Source organism: Taudactylus pleione, unplaced genomic scaffold, assembly GCF_031769625.1.
Source record: "Taudactylus pleione unplaced genomic scaffold, aTauple2 ptg000086l, whole genome shotgun sequence".
NCBI classification, from domain to species: domain Eukaryota; kingdom Metazoa; phylum Chordata; class Amphibia; order Anura; family Myobatrachidae; genus Taudactylus; species Taudactylus pleione.
In genome coordinates, this window is record NW_028284488.1 from 20174462 (window position 1) to 20195735 (window position 21274).

The 21274-nt window shown below is 42.9% G+C and overlaps 1 protein-coding gene across 2 annotated transcripts in view; it reads left to right on the plus strand.

The window, feature by feature from the left end:
* Positions 1 to 827: 827 nt before the first annotated feature.
* The window catches only part of CAMK1D (calcium/calmodulin dependent protein kinase ID), a 456946-nt gene continuing 436499 nt past the window's right edge, over positions 828 to 21274 (plus strand). Inside the window, exon 1 of one of the 2 annotated variants that reach the window (XM_088468914.1) lies at positions 828 to 1874. In XM_088468914.1, coding sequence (XP_088325040.1) covers positions 1783 to 1874 — 92 coding nt within the window. In that variant the 5' untranslated portion in view covers positions 828 to 1782. The remainder of the gene's footprint in view (positions 1875 to 21274) is intronic. The other variant, XM_088468913.1, reaches the window with a different exon arrangement.

Here is a 21274-nt window from a genome sequence, read left to right on the forward strand (position 1 = left end):
CCTGAATTGATTGCGGATGTAAGGAGGCCTTTATTAGTGATCTCTCAACAATAGCACATGGTCCACACCCCAGCCGACAGATTACCCGATCGGATCGGAAATGCCGACCAGCGACCATCGATGGTCATTGTTTGGTCGGAGTATGAGTGAAATTCTACATGTTAAAAGTCACCAATTTGCATATCACAATCATATTTTGATTGTGATTGGCAAATCAGTGAATACCAACATGTTGGATTTCACTGATCCTCCGACCCTGGCATCTGGGGATCGCAGGATTGCGACAATCAGTCACTGATGTATGGGGTCCTTTAGCCTGCAAAATACATTTACAATACTTAAAGAAAACATAGCAATTTTATTTTTTGCTGTTTATGGGACATATGTATTAATAATCGCAGCAGTGCCTGCATAATTTTATGTAAAAAAATGGCAGGCCCCTATGTCCTATTTCATTTTGTGTTTTGCGTAATACTATACTGCTGATAAATTAAACCAAGTACACGGAAATCAATTCTACAGATGAATGCTGTCAGGTAATTACTCTGATGTTTTAAACTGAAACACCTTCGACAGCAATTTACGAAACTGAATGAAAATTAAGTTTCCGGTCAACTAAAACCCGCTCTGAATTGTGTATTTATTCTGTATATGCACTGCCCCCTAGTGGCGATACATGAGAGTGTCATCGTGTCAGTAATTGTCAGTGCAGGAAAAGCAGCAATGACAGGATTCCGGCACACACATTATATACACTATTTACATCGTGTCAGCTTTCAGCGCCAATTCTAAACATACAAAGCGACAGGCGGCTCTGGCATAAGCTGTAACCTAAGCAGCCATGTGTTCCTGTTCTCTGCCCCAGCCTTAGTACAGTAGGCATGGCAGGGATGAGTGAGCTCTGTATATATACACATTTGCCATCCCATCTACCGCAATACAGATATTTGGTGTAGCCCTCTATGCACGGTCAGGGGCTCCGGGTATCCCCGCTCCTCAATGCCGCTTCCAGGGCCCCGAACCCGTCTTTCTCTCCCCACAATCCCCTCTCCCCGGGGGGGCCGCCTGCGCCTGGGAGAGCTGCACTTCTGCCGCGGGGCATTTGTTGTTGCTGTTGCAGTGGGACGTTGGAGCCGCCAGCGGACAGGTCCAGCCCACAGGAAAGGAGTCTCCTTGACGTGCGTGGGGTTTTGGTGCAATGCGAATTATCTTCAAGTCATTAGTGAGTTCGGGCTGTCAGGCTGAGTAGGGAGCAGCGCACACCTACTGTGTGACATCCCCGTAACAACAACAACAACATGCAGCCCTACTTCCACTAAGCCTGCTGCTGCTCCTCTCAGTCACCATCATCACACATACAGCACACCGGCGGCAGCAGTAGGGGGAGCCCAGCCCGCAATAGGCAGCACCACCCCCTGCGTGTGTCTGATCACACAGCCGTGCATAGCTGTCTGTAGGGAGAAGCTCCTCTGTGTGTGTGTGTGACCAGGGTTTACCTGCTGCTCTGCACAGCACTTCTCATCCTCAGTGCAGGCAGGGAAGGCGCATCTCAGGGCTGGGGGCAGGACAAAGGCTGGGCACGGCTGATGAGCACCAGATAACCAGGTCCTCTAGCAAAGGGGAAACCTATCCAATGTAACCGTGAGGAGACACCAGGACTGGGGCTGCTTCTTATCGGAGACTGAAGCCAGGAAGTATTGGAAGAGGAACTGAGAGGAGGTAGGAGTGCACTCTACCCAACTCACTGCTGTGTATCTACCATCCGAAGATCTACTTGTTGCCATGGCCCGGGAGAACGGGGAGAACAGCACCTCTTGGAAGAAACAGGTGGAGGACATCAAGAAGATATTTGAATTCAGGGAGGTTCTTGGCTCGTAAGTACATTGTTCTTATTGGGGAGACGCACTGGGATATGGTGTGAGGGGGTGTTTGCAGAGACTGATGATGGCCAGTGACTGGGCTGATTTCTCATTGTGGAAGGGAGATATCACTTTATAAAGTGTACTATGCAATAGAAGTAAAAGTACTGTAGTACCATTGTCTAATGCAGGCGTTCTCAACTCCAGTCCTCAAGTATCCCTAACAGGTCATGTTTTGTGGATGTCTTTACTCATGCACAGGTGAGTTCATCTATGTTGCTGGGTCAGTATTTATCCCACAGACAGACATCCTTAACACATGGCCTGTTGGGAAAACCTGAGGCTGGAGAACCACTGGTCTATTACATAGATGTCCTTACACAGGGCAGCGAAGCACCATGGTTATTAACTATACAATATACCTCTGAATATGAAGATTTTATTATTATTATTTGAGAGAAATACATTTTACCTTGTGGACTATTAAAATGATAGTGGATAGTATGCAAGCTCCATATGTATAATTGTCACACAGGTGGGGTAAATGGAGATTACATTCCTATTTATAAATACACTGACAGAAATTGTGAAATATACAGCTAGTGACTCAGGTCACCAAAAGTTATGGACAAAAATTGTCTCAAGTCTGTGTAAACCAGACCTATGATGCCAAAGCATGTGTCTGATGCCACTTTCAGCTTTCCAAATGTATGTACAGAAGTCAGGTGGTAATGTAGTACCGGCATCCGTGATCTGTAACTGCCTTGTACAGTACTAGATAGGACAGTATGTTTTTATACTGCACTATACTCAATGTTACAAAGAAAAGTAAACTGGTGGGAAATTATTTGAAGGAATGGAACTTCCATCAAACTGCAAGAAATGAATTACTCTTTCAGTTATTATATATTTGATGTTTTTCAGTATGTATCAGTATGTTCCCAACAACAGGTATAACCAGGGCCGGTGCACGGTTTCTAGGCACCATAGTCAAAGATACACAATGCCGCCTCTGCTCCTCCCAATACCCTCCGCCCAACCACTCACATACAAACTTGACGTCTTAAAATATTGGTAGATTTATTTTTAGATTTGTTACAACATAAATTATAAAAATGACACTAAAACAATATAGCAATAACAACTTTGTGACCATTATACAATTCCGAGAGCATTTTTTTCAGTGCCAAACAGTAGCTACTGAGAGCATCTCTGTGACTGCCGTACAATGCCAAAAGATTTTTCTAATCTCCCAAACAATAGATACTGAGACAATGTTGGTGACGCCCATGCAATACCAAGAGCATTTTTGTGATCACCATCCTGAGAGCATTTTGAGACTACCAATAAAAACATTAAACCATTAATCTTATCTTTATTACATTAACCCCTTTACCCTCATAATAAAACCCACATAGCTTATACTTATCAACTTTTGTGAACTGTGACAATCCCATCCCCCACACAAGCCCCTCTCCCCCCAGCTCCATTTACCTGTTGCTGATTTTCTCACCACTGTCACCCTCACGCTGTTGTTGTCACTTGCAGACTCGGGAAGCAGGACCTGCGCTGCTGGTGAGGAGGAAGACCCACTGGGGAGGAGGTGGGAGAAGTCTCCTGCACAGCTTAGTGGGCTCCCTTTTCTCTGGTGGGAGGTGCGAGCCACCTCCTTCCCTGTCCGCATTTAGATGTCCCTGCAGTCCTGATAGACAGTGGGGGCAGTGTCTAAGTTTAAATGGGTGGGAAGCTCATTTATTGCAGGAAAGTAAGGAGGAGAGCAGGGTCAGGGCGCCCGTGCAGTATTACCCTCATTACAGCACATGACTCATCAGTCATGTGACTGTCAGTGACATGGCCAGGCTGCCCCCAGATCAAAAAGGGGCAAAGTGTAGGCAGAGGTAGTGGCGGCTGGTAAGATACGTGACTGCCGCCAATATCATGTAAATGAAGTTAAGAGACATCCTTCATTTGTGGTGTTGGCAGACTCAGTTGTGCCCCCACAAGAGCCGGCACCCTAGGCAGCTGCCTAATGGTAGTGCTGGCCCTGGGTATAACCGATGTCATGCCACCTTTGGTGCATGACACATATTCTGCCGGTCTTCATAAAAAGACTAGGGGGCCTATTTTTACATAAAATGATGCATAAACGGCAGTTTCTGCCAAATTTTATGTATCGATCCTATGTACTAATGGCACAATGCAGGAGAAAATTTCACAGAAATCTCAGACAAAGTGTTAATTAGCACTTCAGATCGCAGTCCCCATTATTGTCAATGGGGACTACGATCTGTCCCCTATGTAGTAAACTCCAAAAAGCTAATCTTTTGGGCGTTTATCCCTGGTAGTCTACACCATCTTCAGATGGTGTAAATTACTGTTAGCGTATGGGAGCTCCCGGTGTAGGAGAGAGAGCGCTTTTCGATCTCTCCCCTGCACCCACCGGCCAGTCCCGGAAACAGACGCAGTGCACATGCGCAGTGTCAGTTTCCTCCGGGGAAGTCTTTCACTTCTGTGAAAGACTTCTCCTAAATGCTGGGGATATAACTCTCGGGGACAGTGGTTACTGAAACTGCTGTCCCTGCTAGTTCCCGTTAGTACATAGCCGGGATATTTTCATTAAAAATGAAAATATTCCCAGCGAGATGGATACATAATCACGGCAGTGCCGCGATTATTGGTACATAGACCCCTGGAAATCAAATAACCTGCTTCTGTTTTTATTGAAATTTTAGAGCGTAGCCAACACAGGTTATTGATAACAGAAATGTAAGTTTTATATATTCATTACGCTTAATAATATATACATGTATTGTGCTATTAAATACAGAGCACATCGTACACAGCGCACATTCAAATGGCTAATAAAATAACTTACTTTTACAAAAAAAACCACGAATGCTATATATGACAAATTTTAGCGGTATATTTTTATTGTTCCTATATTGCCACACGATTTTTGTACATATTTTATCGGTATGACTGGTGGTGCTAAAGTGAGTCAGGATGCGAGAGAGAATTCAAAAGTCTGACAGTAGGAGTGCATCTATAAAACTTTACAACCACTATTTCAGTTTTATTTTAGGAAACAATGACATTCAGTTGTGTGACTGAGGTGATAATCTAAAGCTTGGGTTTTCCAATTTGATGATTATGATCTTGGATAAGATTGATATTAGAATCACACAAAATGTGAAACTGATTAGTGTTATTGCTGTCGTTTGACAAGAGTTGAAAGTTGCAACAGGTGCATTGCCTACAGTGTTGGAGAAAGCGAGATGTGCTGCAAATTAAATTAAATGAACAGAAAGCAGAAATGTAGCCCTTGGGAGCAATGCTTGCTTTTGGCTTTGCTTGTTCAGGTACCATGGAAATAAATACTTTGGTTTTTTTTCCAAATCACTGGCTGGGATTATGTGGGCAAAGTGTATGTCTTGTGCCTCTCCCTGGGAATTTAAGAGTCATTACTTGGTGGCTGACTTTAACTTCTGGTATTGCACTGTTAGTACTCTCTACTGGGAGTCCATTAGTTATGATAAGTCACCTGTTAACTGATTAATTTCTATAAGTCTAAAGATGTGCACATAGACTTAGGGGCCTATGTACTTAAAATCGTAGAAGGGCCGTAATTTTTTTTCATTGACCATCACATTGGGGATGATACATTCTTGTTGTTTTTACAAGATTATCCCCGCTAGGTACGAAATATAACTCGCAGGGACAGTGGTAGCGATAACCTCTGTCCATAAGAGTTGAATCACATTTTTGAAAGACTCCTCGGAAACTGATAGTGTGCATGTGCACCGCATCAGTTTCCAGAGGCTGCAGGAGAGGAATCGTAAGATCCGTCTCCCCTTAATATGCCACCATAGATAAAGCTGTTTACGCCATCTGAAGATGGCATAAACCAATGGGACCAAACTCACTATCTTCGGGGTCTGAAGCTGTACTTAGCCTTTTGCAGGGGTGTAGTAGGTATTACCGCCGGACGCATGGCCGACGGTTCAAATCCTGACAGCGGCAGCCCAGCAAGGGTGAAAATCCCGATTGTCCCTAACGTAAGCATCGCTAACCTAATTCTACCCCCTAACCCTCCCTTAGGAGTGCCTAACCCTAACCTCCCCCCCATGTGCCTAACCCTAATCCCCCTCTAAGGGCGGAATTCAATTGATTACGCGGTCCGGATCTCCTGTCTAAAGTGACAGGAGATCACGGGCCGCTATTCAATTGCGGCTGTTTTTCGCGCTGATTGCGCCCATAGAGGTCAGGTTTAACCGCGTAAAGCAGCTAATCCCGACCAAAGTGCTGGGCGCGACCGCAAAAAGTGCTGTTTGGGCGCCCAAACAGGTCACTTTTCCCCCCTGGGGCTGCGACCTGAAATGTAGTGCTGGCAGCTGATCGCGCCCGACAAGAGCAAGAATTGAATAGCTCCGTCGGGTGTGATAGGGTAGAATTCAATTGATTCCAGCCCCTAAGTGTTTAAACATAACCCCCCCCCCCCCCAACGTTCCCTGCTGCTTAATCCTAAATCCCCCGTGGGGGTGCCTAACCCTAACCTCCCCCCGGGGGTGCCTAACCCTAACTCTCCCTTCCCCTAGCCTAAACCTAACCCTCCCCCGCGGCTGCCGGCGCCCGGCTTACCTTTGTCCAGTATGCCGGGCGTCGGTCTTCCAGCGTCTACTTAATGACAGGCGTCAAATTTTCGACACCTGTCATTAGTACCACGCCGGGATTAGAAAGTCTGGAAGCCGCCGGTCGGCATTTAGACCATCGGCTTCCAAACTACATCCCTTTTGCAGGCGTTAGTCTGTTTTTACATAGCTTTGATGCATAAAATTATGCAGAAACTGGCTTCAATAAGACCTTTACTGAATTAAATGTAAAAGTTAAAAATAACATATAGCTCTTTTAATTGAGATTAAATGGAAATTCACATTCAGTCAAATCTATCTTCTTGCGCAGGTTTTCATTACCTTGGATGTTACATAATATATGCCTAGTTCCGTACACTGAATCCGTTCTGTTGTTGCCCAGTTAGCATGGTTGGATGATAACATACATGGTCAGATGTGATCATGGTTTGACTGAATTTTCTACCTATCCTGATCATTATCCAAAATCAGTGGCATTTTAGCATATACACGCTGTGCAACTAGGCAGCAAATGTAGCCGTTAAGGAATTAAGTGTATGGGTACCTTTTTAGTCTCCGTTATGCAGTAGTCCTACCAGTATATTCATATCTGAGACTGCTGATCTGTGAAAAATTGTTTAAAAGGAAAATTTGACCTTGGTATGAATGTAATATTCTGTATCACACCCTTATTTGTAACTTTACTAAAATGAATTGCTGTACACTCTGTTCCTTTAAACCATGTTTTCACCTGATTGCGCCCATAGAGGTCAGGTTTAACCGCGTAAAGCAGCTAATCCCGACCAAAGTGCTGGGCGCGACCGCAAAAAGTGCTGTTTGGGCGCCCAAACAGGTCACTTTTCCCCCCTGGGGCTGCGACCTGAAATGTAGTGCTGGCAGCTGATCGCGCCCGACAAGAGCAAGAATTGAATAGCTCCGTCGGGTGTGATAGGGTAGAATTCAATTGATTCCAGCCCCTAAGTGTTTAAACATAACCCCCCCCCCCCAACGTTCCCTGCTGCTTAATCCTAAATCCCCCGTGGGGGTGCCTAACCCTAACCTCCCCCCGGGGGTGCCTAACCCTAACTCTCCCTTCCCCTAGCCTAAACCTAACCCTCCCCCGCGGCTGCCGGCGCCCGGCTTACCTTTGTCCAGTATGCCGGGCGTCGGTCTTCCAGCGTCTACTTAATGACAGGCGTCAAATTTTCGACACCTGTCATTAGTACCACGCCGGGATTAGAAAGTCTGGAAGCCGCCGGTCGGCATTTAGACCATCGGCTTCCAAACTACATCCCTTTTGCAGGCGTTAGTCTGTTTTTACATAGCTTTGATGCATAAAATTATGCAGAAACTGGCTTCAATAAGACCTTTACTGAATTAAATGTAAAAGTTAAAAATAACATATAGCTCTTTTAATTGAGATTAAATGGAAATTCACATTCAGTCAAATCTATCTTCTTGCGCAGGTTTTCATTACCTTGGATGTTACATAATATATGCCTAGTTCCGTACACTGAATCCGTTCTGTTGTTGCCCAGTTAGCATGGTTGGATGATAACATACATGGTCAGATGTGATCATGGTTTGACTGAATTTTCTACCTATCCTGATCATTATCCAAAATCAGTGGCATTTTAGCATATACACGCTGTGCAACTAGGCAGCAAATGTAGCCGTTAAGGAATTAAGTGTATGGGTACCTTTTTAGTCTCCGTTATGCAGTAGTCCTACCAGTATATTCATATCTGAGACTGCTGATCTGTGAAAAATTGTTTAAAAGGAAAATTTGACCTTGGTATGAATGTAATATTCTGTATCACACCCTTATTTGTAACTTTACTAAAATGAATTGCTGTACATTCTGTTCCTTTAAACCATGTTTTCACCTCTGTAATCAGATTTGTTTATGCTGGTTGCACATGGATACAGTACAAAGCTGCTCTCTATACAATTGTTTACAGTACAGAGTTGTGTCATTTTCATAGGCAACAACATAAAATGAGATCTACCTGATTATATAAATACATGGTTTAAAAGAACAGATGGTGGAAGTACACTTAAAATGGTATGTAGTTAAGTTGCGGCCGCCGGTCACAATCCCGACGGCAGAATCCAGGACGACACTGGCCAGAACAAGGTAACGCCCGTCCTCTTAGCTGCCGGAGGGAGGGGCTAGGTTTAGGGCACCCAGGGGGGACTTAGGGTTAGGCATCCCCCCGGGAGGGTTAGGGTTAGGCACCTCTAGGTGGAGGTTAGGGCTAGGCATGACAACCTGTGTGCATGCACCATAGGCGTGCGACCTCGCGTAACGGGGGCGTGGTTTTGCCTCTTGCCCCCGTCTCTCAGTATCCCGGCTGAGCAATGCGGTGGGAGGCGGAGCTGCTCAGCCAGGCTTTTAGTCCGGACCGGCCCATCAGGCCATCGCCCCTTCTGGCATTTGCTGGAAGTGCCAGATGGCCATTCCGGCCCTGGTTTAGAACAAATAACGCATTACAATGTATGAATTGTTACAGAAAGTGTCACAATTAACATAGATAAAAACACAAATACATCCTGCAATTTATATAATTCTGTTGGGAGAAACAAAGGGGAGAGGGCCCTGTTCGCCGAGAACTTACATTCTAAAGGAAATATGGGCAAACCCAGAGGGAGAAGTATCAGAGCTGTGGGATGCTGAGAATGGAGACTTAAGAAGATGGGGTGGTAGGTTTAATAGAAGATGTGAGTTTTAAGAGCAGGCGTTAGTCTGTTTTTACATAGCTTTGATGCATAAAATTATGTAGAAACTGTAGCTTCTGTATAATTTTATCAAAAACTGGCTTCCTCAATAAGCCCCTTACTGAATTAAATGTAAAAGTACTGCTACATGAATAGACCCCTCTGTATGGGACAGGAAGCCAGTGGTGAGACTGCCAGGGAGGGCAGCAGAGTCCTAGTGATGAGAGGAAATTAGGTGGCCTGCAGGGTTAAGGATAGACTGAGGAGGGGTGAGGCAAGAACTCAGCAGGCTGGAGAGGAGTAAGTTACAATAGTCACAATGAGAGATGGCAATTGTGTGAATGACCATTTTAGTGTGATAGAGGATAAATGTAAATGCATGTGAAAATAAAATCATTTTACCAAGGCAATATATATTTGTGTTTTTTATTATGTTTAACTTGCGTTACACCACAGTGCTTTACTTTAATGCTTCACATTCAATATGAATCCTTCTAACGTGTATAAATGCAGTTGAAGATATGGGGGCTTATTTAATGGATTACGAACTGTAGCCGATATGGGAGCTCCTGCGAGTTTTTCTGTATTTTAAAGCGGCAATCATTTTAAAGGCAGAGCCAGCTTGGTTTTGCCTTTAAAATGGTTGCCACTTTAAAAATATGGGAAGACTTGTCTGAATTGGCGAACAATGTAAATACGATGAGATACAGTTAAGAAGTGTTTGCAAATGCAACTTTACATGCCTTTGTCTTGAACAAGATATGCATTTGTAAACAAATTTATGGTAAACATAAATAAAAGCAAAGTGGTTCATGGGGCTGATGAATGCAAGTCAGTCAAAGTTGCATTCACATGGCATGTACAAAACAAAATGCGGCTATTCTACCATATGCTGACTTGCAATTAGCCCTGCAGCTGGGCCGCCTCTGTATGTATATAGGAGTTATTAACATCAACATTATCAGTGCATATCTGCACCAGTACTATCTTTAGTGCAAGAGAGATGTCTGAAAATAGGTGTAATTACACTTCTGCACACAGCTGCATAGGCTGCAATTTCATTGCCATGTGCTCACTAAACTTTGCTTGCTTGTGAATGCCCCATTACCACCCAGTTATACCACTACAGCCATATGTCAAGGTGTGACTGAGTTGCTTAAGACTCAGGGCCTGATACAGACCCACTCGCGAGCGCTATGCGCTCGCAAGCGGGTTGATGGTGGCCCAGTGTGCATGCGCACGCCGGAGCCGGCTCCGTCGTGCGCATGTGTGAGACCCGGATAGCGACGGGCAAACCGTCGCTCCGGGTCTCTTACCAAAGGGGGCATGCTGTCGATGTTGAGTGATGGCACGCCCCCTTTGGTGGGTGGGCCGAGGGCATGGCTGCCAAGACGGAGGCGTTCCCATGGGAACGCCTACCGTCTGGGGCCGGCCCCACTGACATCACAAGTGGTGTCAGTGGGAGAGCTTTCGGCTCTGTTAGAGCCGAAAGCTCTCTGGGGCTTGCGGCAACGAGACCCTACCACAAGGGTCTCGTCGCAGGCCCGATGGTCTTGACCATCGAGACCATCAACATGGCCGCTCGCAATAGCTGTGGGTGGTCACCCACAGCTATGCGAGCGGCCAGGAGGCCGTTCGAAAAAACCAGAAGGCCGGCCCTGATTCAGAGCGAGCGCTCTGTCAGAGCGTCCGGCTCTGAATCAAGCCCTCAGTGTCACCCACTTCGCTCTGGAGCATGTGTATTGCAAAAACATGGAAGCCTTCTACAAAATGTACTTATTATTATCATATATATAATATATATATATATATCCAGTAATGGAAAGCACACTCATCAAAAAAGGAACTCTCATAGAAAAAATATAATCCTTTTAATTATTCTGACACATCATGCATCTTCATCACCACCCAGTGAGAGGAATATGTGAATCTGGCACATGTTGGTAAAGTGCCAAACGGAAAACAACAGCGCAATGAAATATCATTAATAAATATACTGGCTGTTAAATCAGCATCAAGTCCCATATATACTCATGTGGTCATATGCTCATGTGGTCATGGGAATATATATATATTATATGTGTGTCACAAGGGCTCCATAGCGCCTTACAAAATAAATAAACAAATGAGCGAACAAGAAAACCGTGACTCACAGTACAAAACAATGTAGGACTAGGACATGGTTGAGAAACTTTGCTGCGTTTGTGATCAAAACACTCAAATAAGCAGCAGAGTGTTGGCAACCAAGTGTTAGGTGCCCTTGTGGGGAGTTGGGAATAGATGATAGTGGGGTCTAGTTACTAAGCAGTGTTAGGAGACAGAGTGAAAAGTGATAAGGTGCCAGCCAATCAGCTCCCAACTGCCATCTCACAGGCTGTGTTTGAAAAAATGACAGTTGGGAGCTGATTGGCTGGCACCTTATCACTTTCTTATCACTTTTCACTCTGTCTCCTAACACTGCTTAGTAACTAGACCCCAGTATGAGTAAATGAAGGACAAGCACATAAGGGAAAAGGGCTCGTGAGCGCTTACATTCTATAGGGGAGGGGGCAGACAGTGAGGAAGGAGCATGGAGCAGCGTGTTAGGATGAGAACTGGAAGGTTTTGATAAAGTAGTTGGTCTTAAGAGCCTGTTTGAAGATTTGTAGAGAAGTGGAGAGTCTGATGGTGAGACGAAGAGAGTTCCAGAGGTAGGGAGCAGCATAGGCAAAATCTTGGATGAGGGTAATCAGTTGGCAAGAGAGGCAGCGTGCATTTGTTGAGCAAAGTGGGTGGGTGGGAGTGTGGAGGGAGATTAGGTCAGAGATGTAAATGTTAGATGATTGGGTGAGGACTTTGTAAGTGAGTGTAAGAACCTTGAATTGGGTTGGAAAGGGGTGCCAGTGTAGGTCTTGTAGGAGAGGGGAGGCAAATGTAATATGTTAGGAGGGGAAAATGAGCTGAGCAGCAGCATTGAGGACAGATTAGAGTGGAGAGAGGTGGGAGTAAGAGACGCCAGATAGAAGGAGGTTACAGTAGTCCAATGTGGAGATGACCAGCGAGTGGATGAGGATCTTGGTAGCATTCAGGGTGAGAAAGGGCCTGATCCTGAAATATTTTTGAGATGGAAATGGCAGGACTGCAAAAAGTACTGAATGTGTGGTTTGAAGTAGAGGGAGGAGTCGAGGATAACTCCAAGACCGTGCACTTGGGGGCTAGAGGAGATGGTTGTGCCATCAGTAGATAATGAAATTGAGGGTTATGCAGGAAGGTGGGAAGATGATCTTCTCAGACTTAGAAATGTTACGTTTAATAAATCGCTGAGACATCCAGGAAGAGATAGTGGAAAGACCGTTGGAGATAAGAGTGAGGAGAGAGGTCAGGCGGAAAGGTAGATCTAAGTATCATCAGCATAGATATGATATTGGAGGCCAGAAGGGCTGATGAGTTCACCTAAAGAAGATGTATAGAGGGAGAATATGAGAGGTCCAAGAACAGACCCCTGGGGAACACCAATAGTGGAAGTGGGGGGGGGGGGGGAGAGAGGAGACAGAGTAGGAATGGTCAGAGAGGTAGGAGGACAGTCAGGAAAGGGCAGTATCATGTAGAGGAGAACGTGGTCCACAGTGTCAAAGGCAGCAGACTGGTCAAGTAGAGTGATCATACAGTAGTGGCCCCTGGATTTGGCAGCAAGGAGGTAATTGCTGACTTTTGTGAGGGCAGTTTCAGTGGGGTGGAGAACGGAAGCCAGGCAAGTGGGAGGAAAGAAAGGCAGTAAGGCGGTTGTAAACAATACGCTCAAGGAGTTTGGAGGAGAGAGAGAGAGGTAGTTGGAGAGAGTGTTAGGATCAAGGGTAGGTTTTTTTATGAATGGGGTGGTCAAGGGCATGCTTAAATGCAAAAGGGACAGTGGCTGATGAGAGAGAGACTTGTGTTGGACTCTGCATCAGCCACTATAAGAGGACTATTTATCATTATATATTTGTGGCATTTTCCCCGAAAACACCCATTTTTGCAAATATTTAACATCACCCCAATGAATGAAGGAGGGACCGCAGCAGATATCTCTAATATCTGCTGCAGTTTCCATTTGCAACAGCAGCTGCAACCTCCATAGGTTTCTATAGGTTTGCTGATGTGATCTCTTCACTCTGCGCACATCGCAGGGATGGGTTCCTTTCGGAACCTCTGTCCCTGCATGTGCCATATCATACATGGGCGCTATAATCACATCCTTTGCAATGCAATTGTGGGTGCTAATATTGCACCCAGGTCGTATTGCTAATGTTATTATTAATAAATGGGAGCCTGAGCGTTTTGCTTTGTAAGTACCTAGTAAACAGATATGTTGGGTCATGAAGTGAACAGATGTAGCAAGTTGATGCTTTCACGGCACCTAGTACAGTCTGTGGTTATCACTGTAACCCTAGAAGCAGAGATTAAGCAAACAATATTTAACATTTTTAAGAGCCGGAAATGAGTATGGTGCAAACAACCTCTGTTAAACAGCTGTAGCTGTAACTCTTTCTCTACCAAAGATTTGACGTTTGATCTCCAACTCACTTTAGACAAAAAAAAAGATCTGTTTTTATCTCTACATTCAACATTAAGAATTTTTAACATGGATAGAAGTCAGACATGTATTATTCATTGGGGGAAGAGGTTACTTAAGGATAGGTGTAAAATACAGGGAGGAGGTTTTTTTTTTACACATCTAGGGCATATTGTTTATGCTTTAACATTGTAGTATTTCTGTTACTATTTCAGCTGCTGCAGTCTGTTGATTTGTGACAACCTGATTTCCTATCTACTGAAGCATCCCATGTTTATATTTGCCTGCACTTTGCACATCATGCTCTGTGTATCTGTAATTCACTCTGACTTCACTGAATTGCCTGGAGCTGACTAATCGCTGAAGAAAAAAAGCAGGCAGGCATCAAAAGTAGGGTGGATGTGGGGCTTGTTTTTTTATTTGTGTAGTAGCAGATAAGCAAATCCTCATTTCTGAGGGTTACTGATGCCTTTCCTAATTACCACACAAACTTATTGCAGTCAAATGCATTGAATTCAGAACATTTAGGGAGAACATGTAGACGTGTGTGTGTGTGTGTGTATGTGTATTTTTTTTATTTGTAGCTGTACCCGGCATTTCTTCACATTATGTAAATGCTTCGGTGCCCTCCAAGGGAAAAAAACCCCATCCACATGATACCAATATTGGCGGCACTCTGGAGTCTGGATTATGTTACTAATAAAAGTCCTTTGTTATGTCGACGTTTCGGGAGTCAACCCGTCATCAGGGACAAGATGCAAACAATAAGGCAACAGGCATACATATATACAAACACAAATCAACTACATTAGTGCATAATATCACTCACCTGGAGAACGCGGGTGCCTGCCGCCCTCCGGAGCTCGCTGGGAACACGCAGCGCAGCCGTGTGACATCACCACTCGGCGTCTGCAGTCTAAGTGATCATGTGACAGCTGTTTATGGCTGCCTAGCAACCCGCCGTGTTATACAGTGGTGTTACAAACAATTAAAATACAAGAAACAACATATAGCAAGCAAAAAATTAAAACAGAACCATAAAAATCACTACAAATGGCACATAATAGACACCTAATTACATATTATTCTATTTTATATCAAGAAAATATATCGATAGGACCATCATATGTCCAAATTACTACCTCATTAGGAACAATGGCAATGTTGTAATCATATGTCAATCCCAGGGAATTATGCTCGCTCAGCAGCCTGGGTTAGATAACTATAATATGACTATAACTATGGTAAGTATGACTAGTGCAAAAATGGCTAGCCATTTTTAAATTTTGCTAACAAATATTGCCAATGTAGAGCTACCTGGTCTGGTTCCTATAAGAAACATTGCAGACCTAGTGTTTCATTTAGGCCTTTAGGGGATAAAGTATTTAATGTAAATATCGATTTACTTTCTTTTTGTAAAAGAATTTCTGCTCTATTTCCCCCTCTTTTTAATGGAGGAACATGATCAATGAGAATTGCTCTTATAGTTGCCACCCCATGTTTTGCTGATACCCAATGTCGAGCAACCGGTTGGTCCGAATGGCCAGTTTCAATAGCTTGTCTGATAGCGCTGCTACGTTGTAGGGCCATCCTCTCTTTGAACTTTATTTCTGTCTTGCTCACGTAGCAAAGGTCACATGGGCAAGGCAGCATGTACTCTACATGTTCTGTGTATCTGTAATTCACTCTGACTTCACTGAATTGCCTGGAGCTGACTAATCGCTGAAGAAAAAAAGCAGGCAGGCATCAAAAGTAGGGTGGATGTGGGCTTGTTTTTTTTATTTGTGTGGTAGCAGATAAGCACATCCTCATTTCTGAGGGTTACTGATGCCTTTCCTAATTACCACACAAACTTATTGCAGTCAAATGCATAGCATTCAGAACATTTAGGGAGCACATGTAGACGTATGTGTGTGTATATATGTGTGTATATATATATATATATATAGTCTTCATTCTAGCACCCTGCACCGGTCAGAACCTGTGCAGTTCCTCTTTCCTGCCTGGGGTGTCACTCTCTGCTCTAGTGCTTCTAGCATACAAACTGCTGTAGCTCAGCATTTTAATGCATCAGCTGAGTGTGATAGAAGCACCAAAGCAGAGAGCGACACCACGGGCAGGATAGGGGAACTGCAAGGGTTTTAACAGGTGCAGGGTGCTAGAATGAACACTAAAAAAAAAATATATATATATATGTATGTGTGTGTGTATGTGTGTGTGTGTGTGTATATATATATATATATATATATATATATATATATATATATAATATATATATATATATATAAAATATATAAATTGATCAGTGATAACATTAAAACCACCTTCCTATAACTGTTTAGCTCCCCCCGTGCTCTGACCTGTTGAGGTATGGACTCCACAAGGTGTCCTTTGGTATTTGGCATCAAGACATTAGCAGCAGATACTTTAAGTCAGTGGTTTTCAACCACTGTGCTGCAGCACAGAGCGGTTGTCATGAGTGCGGTGGGGTCATAGCCAGTGATCAGATTAGTGTACTGCGGACCAAGCAGCACTTGCGCTGAGCTCTTCTGGGAGGCTCAGATGCACCCAGGATGTGAACTATGTAGATGTGGCGGCGTGACATCATAGGTCACGCACACCCTGTTGCCAGTCAGCCCTCGCCAGTCAGCCCTCCCTCCAGCCTACCTGGACTCGGCTGACAGCTCTGCAAGCTACTGACAACTCTGCACTGTGTACATCCCCAGCCGAAGAGGGACAGTTAGGGCCAGAAAAATGTACATATATTTTTTATGTGGGAGCTAGTATGATTTGTTGATGGGGAGGAGCAAAATGGGTGGTTGTTTTTTTTTCTTTGGGGGCCAGCCAGTGGTTTTATTTTTTGTGGGGAGCAATGTGCTTTTTATTTTTTCTGTGTGGTCAGAAATGTGTTTTTTTTTATCTTTTTCTCTGCGGCCAATGTATGTACGTTTTATTCCTGTGGAGGCCAATGTAGTGTGTTTTGTTCCTGTGGAGGCCAATGTAGTGTGTTTTGTTCCTGTGGAGGCCAATGTAGTGTGTTTTGTTCCTGTGGAGGCCAATGTAGTGTGTTTTGTTCCTGTGGAGGCCAATGTAGTGTGTTTTGTTCCTGTGGAGGCCAATGTAGTGTGTTTTGTTCCTGTGGAGGCCAATGTAGTGTGTTCGGTTCCTGTGGAGGCCAATGTAGTGTGTTTTGTTCCTGTGGAGGCCAATGTAGTGTGTTTTGTTCCTGTGGAGGCCAATGTAGTGTGTTTTGTTCCTGTGGAGGCCAATGTAGTGTGTTGGGTTCCTGTGGAGGTCAATGGGTGCGTTGTTTTTTTTTTTTTTCTATGTGGGAGCCAATATGTATGTTTTTTCATAGGTGTCGCATGCCGCATCGCCAGGTGGTGTGCCTTGGCAATTTAAAAATTTTGCGTAGCGTGCCTTGAGTTAAAAAAGGTTGAAAATCATTGCTTTAAGTCCTGTAAGTTGTGTGGTGGTGCCTCCATGACTCAGACTTGTTTTTCCAGCACATCCCACAGATGCTTGACCGGATTAAGCTCTAGGGAATTTGGAGGCCAAGTCAACACCTTCAACTCTTTGTTATTTTATTCCAGTGTAATAAAAAAAGGAAAATGTCGCTCACATAAAGTCCAAAAAATACATATATTAATCCATCAGAACAAGAATGGGGCACTTATCCAGCTAAGCCCTCATGCCTGTATAGTAAACAGAGTAGTATTCAGAATATGTCTTCAGATGACAGCCTGACAGCCGTTTCGTTACTTGTACAGCACCTTCATCAAGAATTAGAAATGGAGGTAAAAATAGTGTCAAAACCAAAAAGAAAACCTCCAATACACAAAAATTAAATAAATGTAGGTTTCACATATAATGCGCAAGGTTACTTTCCCTTAACCTTGAGGTCATCACTGAAACTTGCTACAGGTTGAGTCTCCGATATCCAAAATGCTTGGGACCAGGGGTATTTTGGATAACGGAATATTCCGTATTTTGGAATATTTGCATATCATAATGAAATATCTTGGGAATGGGACCCAAATATACACACAGAATGCATTTGTGTTATATACACCTTATACACACTGCCTGCAGGTCATTTTATATAATATTTTCAATAATTTGTGCCTTAGACAAAGTTTGTGTACACTGAACCATCAAAAATCAAAGGTTTCATTATCTCAGTCATACTAAAAAAATTCCGTATTTCGGAATATTTGGATATGGGAGACTCAACCTGTATCAGATGTACCTTCCTATTGGATCCCTTTCTGGGAAAACTCTGAAAAGAAACCCATAGGCTTATATTAGGCAACACCATTTATAGATGGCATTGCCTTCTGGTTCAAGCTACTCAAAGCATTACTTTCCTGTGAATGGTGTAAATGGGAAATGCGGTCAAACCTCAGAAAATTGCATTTTTCAGTGGTTTGACTGCATTTTTCATCATAGTGCATCCCGCTCAGTGTAATAAATTTGACATTAACACCCTTATGTGTTCAAAAATATCACTGTCGTTATTCAAGAAACAACCAAATATTATTACCTTTTTTTTCTTTCCAAGAAAGTGCTTATTATTATTATTATTATTATTAAAGCACTTGGGAAGAAATAAAAATGGAATGCCAAACTTTGTGTCTCTTGGATAACTACTCTGCCATTTCTGAACACATAAGGGCGTTAATATCAAATTTATTACACTGTTGTCCCATGATTTATTTTTTGGAAGGTACATCTGATATCAAGCTTCAGTGACAACTTCAATGTTAAGGGATTTAGAGTCAAAACTACCAGCAAGTAGCAATGTGTTCTTATCTGTAGGTTGCTGAAGACAGTAGTTTTAAACAATCCATCAAATATATTGATTGTAACAAAAATTGACCATGTGAGGACTAGAATAAATTGTATATCTAATAGTGCTGTTTCTTATTAAGTTCTCTAATGAAGGTCACCAAAAGTTTCTTCACCCCCAGTCCACATTAAGAATAGGTAGTCAATGGATCATACATAAACATAAATAAATCTGGAAGCATCATGGCCCATAATATGTTGTGTTTCAAAGACCAGAATCGAAGGTTAGTATACAATGGGGCCATATTCGACCCCCATCATGGTTCCCTTTAGCTGTTAATAAAAAAATTAAATAAAAAAAAAATATATATATATATTAATAAAAAAAAACATACATGTTCCTGGCTCTTGCTTCACACTTCAACAGTGCTTGAATGGAACAGGTATCCTTCTTTGTGGTAGACTTGCCATTCGTAATAAAACTTCCCCCATTCAGGTCCAGCTGTAGCTTGATCTAAGAACCAAAATGTGACCAAATTTGGTAAAGATTAATTAGGACATGGCAAGCAGAATTCTGCTGGGGAAAAAAACATTTTGTGCAAAAGTCAAAGAAAGGGACTATGGCACTGTACATTGTGAAAACAGCATGGACAGACAAATGAACCTTTGTGTTATACTAATGGTAACACAGCAATAAAACATTTGACATATCTGCCCCATCTTTTGTCAAATAACAAATTACACATTGAATACTGTTTTTTTTATTATTGTGGAAATTTGTATTATAGGTGAAAAATGAACCACAAAGTATTTTTTGTGGTGTTTATAATATATATATGAAAATGTGTAAAAAGGCTAATGGCAATTCCTGAAAATACAAAGCCTTCTGAAAAAATAAACAAAGGAAATACCCAGCACTAAATACTTAAGGGTAAACCAATATTATCGCAGCAGCAAAAAAAAAGTATTTGTCAACCTCACATGAATATCAGAAGAAGCAACAATTTACTGCACTGAAATATCTGTTAGGATATCAAAAACATATACAAAATTAATTTATAATTTTGTGTTTAATTAAACAATCAAACAGAAATAACATATTTATTTCTTACCAGTTATTTATATAGCGCACACATATTCCTCAGCGCATTACAGAGAATATTTGTCAATTCACATCAGTCCCTGCCCCAGTGGAGCTTACAATCTATATTCCCTACCACATGCTCACATACACTAGGGTTCATTTTTGTTGGGACCCAATTAACCTACCAGAATATTTTTGGAGTGTGGGAGGAAACCGGAGCACCCGGAGGAAACCCACGCAAGCACAGGGAGAATATACAAACTCGACACAGGGCCGTAGTGGGAATTGAACCCACAACCTCAGTTCTGTGTGGCAGATAGCTGAATCAGCGGAGGGTTCCCCAAAGGCTTGGCGAGTTAGCGGCAGCAAAGAGTTTCGGCTATTCCTAAAGGCTTTTTCCAGCTGTAATGCTCTACTCTGTTCCTGAGACAATGTAATTAGTATAGAAGTTTTGGTTCTATATTGATTATTTAGCCATTTTATTTTCACATTCTTCGTGTTTCCATTGTAAAAACCAGTCAATTACTATCTAACTAACTACAACCAGCTACAAATGCATAATTTTCCATATACATAAAAAGAAAGAATCTACCCCATAGGTGTCATAATTTAGCATCCACATAAATCCATACAACAATAATCCATAATATATCAGCTGGACTTTTTGTGCTCCTTTGTATCTTTTTATTTTTGATATATATATTTTTACTCTTGCAATATATTTTTTAATAAGAGTCTGATCAGCTCTATCTTAACAATGTATTAAATTGACTTGTTTGTGAACAGAAGCTCAATTCTGAAAAAATAAAAACAAGGTATAATTGTGTGGGTACTGCATAAAAAAAATCTGTGACATTGGCCTAGGGGTTCCAAACTTTAAATCTTATTATATGGCTGCTTGACTTGTGCAATGTGTGCTGTGGAGCAGACCCAAATCGGAGAGGGTGTGGGTAGCAATCGAATCAAATGCCCTGAAATTATTCAATTTCCTCCTTGCTGTGGCTCCCCAAATTGGTCCGACCCAAAGCAGCTCTGCATCACCCTGTTATCTCCTATACCTTGGATATCTGGGACTTTGCTAATCACCGGCACAAAATTGTTCCACACCCTTGTCCCTTGATCCCACTGTTCAACAATCCTGATTTCCAACCGGATTGTAATCCAGGTGCATTTACCTGCTGGCAAAACAGTGGAATCGTATTGTTGAACGATATAACACAAAACTCATCCTTCCCTACAGGGGCGTAACTAGGTAATTAAAGGCCCCATAGCAAAGGTTTGTAAGTTCCCCTATGTACCACCCAATGGTGAAAAATGGAAATAACATGTGTAACTTTGACAAGGAAGATGGGGCCACCTCAGCTTTGGGCCCCATTGCAGCTGTACCCCATTTATCCATAGCAAATTTTCCATTCCTCACAAGGCCTTTTTTCAATATTTGCAAATTCTGCACTTTCACTGTACGGTGATATCACGACTTAATATTAGACCCCTCGCTACAGTTGAGTCCTTAGCCTCTAGAGGGGCAAGCACCAGAGGGCTTATTTCTGTGCTTCTTCATGTCCTGAGAAGAGGGACTCTCTTGAAAGGGCTCGGGAGGCTGACTTAGGGGAAGCCTTAGATGACAAAGACTGGGAGGAATATTCTAATGTGGCCTCTAGTTCTA